The 6,582-nt window shown below is 44.6% G+C and overlaps 1 protein-coding gene across 1 annotated transcript; it reads right to left on the minus strand.

Annotated features, from left to right (window-relative positions):
- Positions 1–2,585: 2,585 nt before the first annotated feature.
- On the minus strand, positions 2,586–4,281 carry LOC136491732 (uncharacterized). Its single transcript, XM_066487984.1, has one exon. It carries the CDS (start codon positions 3,843–3,845, stop codon positions 2,586–2,588), a length of 1,260 nt encoding a protein of 419 aa, XP_066344081.1. The 5' UTR covers positions 3,846–4,281.
- Between the last annotated feature and the right edge of the window lie 2,301 nt (positions 4,282–6,582).

Consider the following 6,582-nt stretch of genomic DNA (forward strand, 5'->3'; position numbering starts at 1 on the left):
GGCATGTATAAACCATGAGGATTAAGGTGTGACTTAGCTTTCTGGCATGTTGTGCAGCGAGCAACGAACCTCTCCACGTCTCTCCTCATCTTGGGCCAAAAGAAATGACCAGCAAGGATGTCCTCTGTCTTTTTCACACCAAAATGTCCCATGAGTCCTCCTCCATGCGCTTCCTGCAACAATAACAAACGCACAGAGCTAGCTGGAATGCATAGCTTGTTAGCTCTAAAGACAAACCCGTCGGTAAGGATGAATCTGTTCCATGTTTTCCCCTCTTGGCAATTCAGCAATACATCTTTGAAATCATTGTCATGTGCATATTGTTCCTTAATAGTTTCCAAACCAAAGATTTTAAAGTCAAGTTGTGAAAGCATGGTGTAACGTCTAGACAAAGCATCAGCAATTATATTTTCCTTCCCCTTTTTGTGTTTGATGACATAAGGAAAGGACTCGATGAATTCAACCCACTTGGCATGTCTACGGTTCAGTTTTGCTTGACTACGGATGTGTTTCAAAGATTCATGATCAGAATGTATGACAAACTCTTTGGGCCACAAATAATGCTGCCATGTTTCCAAAGTCCGAACTAGAGCAAGCAATTCCTTATCATAAGTAGAATAGTTCAAACTAGGGCCACTCAACTTTTCACTGAAATACGCCACAGGTTTCCCCTCTTGTAACAGCACACCACCCAACCCAATTCCACTAGCATCACATTCAAGCTCAAAGGTTTTGTTGAAATCAGGAAGTTGGAGTAAAGGTGCATGAGTTAACTTATCTTTGAGCGTGTTGAAAGCATCCTGTTGGGTTGCAGCCCAAGTGAAGGTTGCACCCTTCTTGGTGAGTTCATGCAGCGGGGCTGCAATGGTGCTGAAGTCCTTCACAAATCGACGGTAGAAACTAGCAAGTCCTAGAAAACTCCGCACTTGTGTGACCGTGCAGGGAACAGGCCAGCTGTGTATGGCCTCAACCTTGGCTTGATCAACTTCGATTCCCTGCGGTGTCACAACATATCCAAGAAAAGAAACTCGATCTGTGCAAAAGGTGCACTTCTCAAGATTGCCAAACAAGTGTGCATCCCGTAGAGCATTGAAAACGGCACGCAAATGATCAAGATGTTCCTCTAATGATCTACTATATATCAAGATGTCATCAAAGTATACCACCACGAATCTGCCAATAAAAGAGCGTAAAACCTCGTTCATTAATCTCATGAAAGTGCTGGGTGCATTAGTCAATCCAAAGGGCATGACAAGCCATTCATATAAACCAAACTTAGTTTTAAACGCTGTTTTCCATTCATCTCCTAGCTTCATACGAATCTGGTGGTAACCACTACGCAAATCAATTTTAGAGAACACAATTGAGCCACTCAATTCATCAAGCATATCATCTAACCTTGGAATAGGATGACGATATCTGATTGTGATGTTGTTTATCGCTCTACAATCAACACACATGCGCCATGATCCATCCTTCTTAGGAACTAAAAGCACGGGAACGGCACAAGGGCTAAGAGACTCACGCACATAACCTTTGTTGAGCAATTCTTGTACTTGTCTCTGAATCTCTTTTGTCTCATCCGGGTTGGTCCTATACGGCGCACGATTAGGCAAGGAAGCCCCAGGGATGAGGTCAATCTGGTGTTCAATCCCTCGAATTGGTGGCAGCCCCGGTGGTACCTCCTTTGGAAAAACATCGGCATACTCCTGCAAAAGATTAGTGACAGCAGGAGGCAAAGAAATAGATGTATCTTCGAGTGAAAATAAAGTTTCTTTGCAAACCAAAGCATAGCAAACAGTAGTACTAGCATCAATCTCATCCAAATCAGATTTGGTGGCAAAGTAACAAGAGCCTTTCAGCTTGATCTCATTTTTATTATGATGAACAGATTTGCTAGACTTCTTCTTATGTTTCTCAAGTTCATTAGCGACAATCTGATTTTCACTAGCAACAGCCTGATTCTTAAGTTTGCTAGCTCTAGCAAGTTCATCTCTTAGAATAGCCTCAGGGGACATGGGGTGCAACACAATCTTCTTGTCATTATGCACAAAAGAGTATTGATTTGTTTTACCAAAGTGCAAGGAATCTTTATCAAACTGCCATGGTCTACCTAACAACATAGAGCATGCTTGCATAGGCACAACATCGCAGTCAATGGAATCATGATAAGAACCAATGGCAAACTCTACCCTTACCAATCGTGTTACCTTCACCTTGCCGCTGCTGTTAAGCCACTGAATGTAGTAAGGCTGCGGGTGTGGTTTTGTGCTCAACAAAAGCTTCTTCACCATTTCAGCACTTGCCAAGTTGTTGCAGCTTCCTCCATCTATGATCACACGGCAAGAGCGTTCCTTGATCACACACTTGGTTTGAAACAAAGTGTGGCGCTGATTTTGCTCAGCCCTCTCCATTTGGGCACTTAGCACCCGCTGCACCACGAGGCTCTCATAGTGCTCAGCAGCTTCAGCCCCAATGTGCTCTTCGTCTTGTTGGAAATCATCTCCTTCCGCTACATTGTTAGCAGCAAGCAAAGCATATGTTTCTTCATCAAAATCACTAGCAGAGGAATACCCACCATCAGCTCACACAACCATCACACGTGTGCTTGGGCAGTCCTTGCGTACGTGGCCATATCCTTTGCAGCGTAGGCACTGAATATCCCTTGTTCTCCCCGTGGATACCACCGAGGATGAACTCTTGGCAGATGTAGCCGTTGCTCCTCTAGTTGGTTCACTTGGGCATGGTACAGAATTTGTTGTAGAGGAGCGTGGCTTGATGGTCGAGGAAGATTGTGGGGGTGCACGCGTTGACGGTGCAGCAGCATTGGAGGGTGTCCACGGGCTAGCACGACCTGCAGGAATGTTAGCCCTCATGCTAGCTCGTCGTCCCTGCACTTCTCGTTCAGCTTTACAAGCAAGGTGAAATAAACGATTGACAGAATTATATTCCTTATAAGCTAGAATATCCTGAATCTCCCGGTTCAGCCCACCCATAAATCTAGCTATGGCACCATCCTCATTTTCCTCTAGCCTGCAACGAAGCATACCCATTTGTAGCTCTTGATAGTATTCTTCTACAGATTTGGATCCTTGCCTCAATTGTTGCAACTTATGTAAAAGATCACGGGAATAATAAGAAGGAACAAATCTGGCCCGCATGACCCGTTTCAAAGCATCCCAAGTTGGTGTGTTATTTGGGTTCTTACGATGGTATTCAGACCACCAAACAGAGGCAAAGTCAGTAAACTCACTAGTTGCAGCCCTAACACGTTTGTCCTCAGGGAAATCATGGCAAGTAAATTTCTGATCAACAGCTAATTCCCAACTAAGGTACATATCAGGATTATACCTCCCATCAAAAGCAGGTATGGTGAATTTAATCTTGCCAAATGAGTCATCGGCACGTACCTCTTGCCGTGGTCGGCGAGGACCTGTCTCATGGCGGCGGCGATGTTGTTCGATGCGTCGATGACCATTCAGCTCCTCATCAAGCTCAGTGTCCGCTGCATATTCTTCTTCATCATGACCAGCAGCACTGCCCATGGTGTTGTTGTTGTTGTGATTGCGTCGTTCGAAACCATCACAGCGATTCTGTTCCATCCTCTCCAATCGCTCCAAGACACCTACAAGAGATGTATTAACAGAACCAAGAGTGCCTTCCAAGGAAGCCAACTTGGTGTTGGTCTCAATCTGAGCCGTCTCCAATTGACCAAGGCGCTCATTGGTGACACGAACATCCTCATCAAGGTGTTCAGCATGGAGCCTCACTTTGCGTTCAAAGTGTTGCAGCAAGGCTTTTGATCGAGGTGATTGTGGAGGGGTCCTTTCACCTTCTCCTGCCATGGTTAGTATGTAGCAAGGGAATCACAAGAAAATATGTCCTACCAACTAACTGAATTAGGTGGCAACAATTTTCATTCTCTCAGCATGTGCAACCGAGTTCTTACAAGTCCTTACCTTGCTATGCAGATGGTGTTGGCGACGACAAGAACAACACAAGTAGTAGCAAGTAGAACCCTGTGACGTTGTAGATAATTTGTGGAGCTGTAGGTGGCTTAAAAAAAATCAAGGTACAGCTGGAACCACGTTAGTCAATGCAAGTTGAATAAGTGTTCAAAGATAGTACCGTGCTGGTCCTAGGCTAACCCGTGCTAGAGACGCGAGCCTAGACACAAATGTTGTCACCGGACAGTAGCAAACAATGGAAATGATGAGAGTAAATAGCATCAACTTAACCCTTCTTTTTTTTCTTTCTTTCTTTCTTTCCTCCTTTTCCTTTCTTTTTCTTTTCTATTTTCTTTTTCTTTTCTTTTCTTTTCTTTTCTTTTCTTTTCTTTTCTTTTCTTTTCTTTTCTTTTCGACAAGTAGCACAAACTGAACTTTTGCAATATGATTATAACAAGAATGCAGCAAGTAGCATAGACTTTCTTTTACTAGGGATAAGGATTGCAACAAGTAGTACAAATATGCAATTTGAACTCTCTTATTTTCAGAACTGAGTGTACTCAGATTTGCACCAAAACGACAGGTGCATAAGGTAGTGTTTGTGTAGGCACGGCTGAAGGTGATGGTGGTGAGGGTTTCAGCGAAAAGGTCGAGAAAAACAGCGGTGCTTTTGCTGCTGGTTGTGGTGGTATTGGTGGAGATTGCAGCGGCTGAAGTGGGGGGAAAGGCAACAACGGATTGTGTGGTGACTGAAACGTGACAAGAACTCGAAACTCTAAAGGATTAGAACCTAAGAACCAGCACTTGACACCACGATGTAAACCACAAACTCAACAAGCAAAGAACTAAGCAGATCAGCAAGGCTCAAACTTGTGTTTGGAATTTCAGTTCTATCCTATTTTTATATTTCTGGACTATAGGTAAAGTAATGAACGGTAAATCACTCACCAAAGAACCTTGCTCTGATTACCACATGATGGGACAAGGGGTTGTTCCTGATCTTTTGGTGAGTGTGGATAAACTCGATTTGGGGTGGATTCGACGTTGGCTGTCCGACTACAACGACCACAAGGTTGCTGCGCCTTAGCAACAGGTACACCGGCTCCGATTGTGATGTTCTTGCCGTGCCAAGAACACCATGAACCTGCAAGCAACCGAGAACAAGCAAGAACAAGATGAACAAGCAAATAACTCACGGATTTAAGCCAAAGGCCGAATCTGAATCACAAGTTGGGGTCTTGAAACAAGCAAATCGGGTGGTCTAGTCGACACACGCGTTTACAAGGAAGAAGCAGCAGCTATCTTGCATCTAAACAAAACCCAACCTCATTCTGATGGCTGCTGGCTCTATTTATAAGGAGGAGAGCACAAGGGGGAGTGGGAAACCCTAATCTGGGCGTCCCTCAATGGGCTGTAGGTCTGTGCGTCCTTTGGCTTGCTGCGCACAGATTCGGTAGATTCTGATAGTGGGGTTGGACCCATGTGAAAGAGGACGACGCGCTCTTTCCAACAAGTCAAAAACCAGCTTCATTGGATCTCGTATCAAGGAGTTATGGTACTTTTGATGGAGTGTTTCCTGCTGTCTCGAGATGAGCTGAGCGCCCCATTAATGATGATTCCCACTTGTTCGGCTGCTCCATCCTCATCATGGGGTCTAAACATGAGGCAATGGGGTCTTGACCAACATTCCTAAGAATAAGACAATCATCACCATGATTTAGTAGCATCCAATTCTGAGACGAGTTTGTATGAACAGCGAGGAACGACTTTACCTGATAATTAAGTTGTTGTGCTCGAGCTCTTGTCATCGGACCTTGTTGTGCAGCAGGTGTGGTTGTATCAATGGAAGGGATGTCCTCATCAAAAACGATTTCTGAGCCTATGGTACGTCTAGTGCAAACCATGCACCTATCTTGCACCGACGCTAACACTACCTACAAATAGAAAGAAGAGAGATTCCACATGATCGACGTCACAAAGGAGCTCCATCGGGTGCATGCAAAATGATTTCCGAGCCTATGTTATGTTCGACACAAACCGTGCACCTATCTTGCGTCAAGATTAGCACTATCTCTAAACAGACCGAAACGAGCTTCCACTTGAGCCTCGTCACCTAGTGGTACCATCGGTTGCGGCCTAAATGATCTCAGAGCGTATGGTACGTCTAGCGCAAATCGTACACCTATCTTGCACCGACACTAACACTGTCTTCAAAAGGAAAGAAGTGACATTCCACATGACCCACGTCACCTAGGAGTTTCATTGGGTGCATCCGAAATGATTTCCTAGCCTATGCTGTGTTCAACGCAAACCGTGCACCTATCTTGCGTCAAGATTAGCACTATCTCCAAACATACCGAAATGAGCTTCCACTTGAGCCTTGTCACCTAGTGGTACCATCGGGTACGACCAAAATGATTTCTGAGCCTATGGTACGTCTAGTGCAAACCATGCACCAATCTTGCATGGACGCTAACACTACCTCCACATAGAAAGAAGAGAGATTCCACAGGACCATGTCACCAAGGAGCTCCATCGGGTGCATGCAAAATGATTTCCAAGCCTATGTTACGTTCGACGGAAACTATGCACCTATCTTACATCAAGATTAGCACTATCTCTAAAAGGAATGAAA

This window comes from Miscanthus floridulus, chromosome 11, assembly GCF_019320115.1.
Source record: "Miscanthus floridulus cultivar M001 chromosome 11, ASM1932011v1, whole genome shotgun sequence".
NCBI lineage: Eukaryota > Viridiplantae > Streptophyta > Magnoliopsida > Poales > Poaceae > Miscanthus > Miscanthus floridulus.

What these genes read in the sequence shown, in the direction of transcription:
- LOC136491732 (XM_066487984.1), bottom strand. Translation starts at nt 3,845, where the DNA reads ATGGCAGGAGAAGGTGAAAGGACCCCTCCACAATCACCTCGATCAAAA.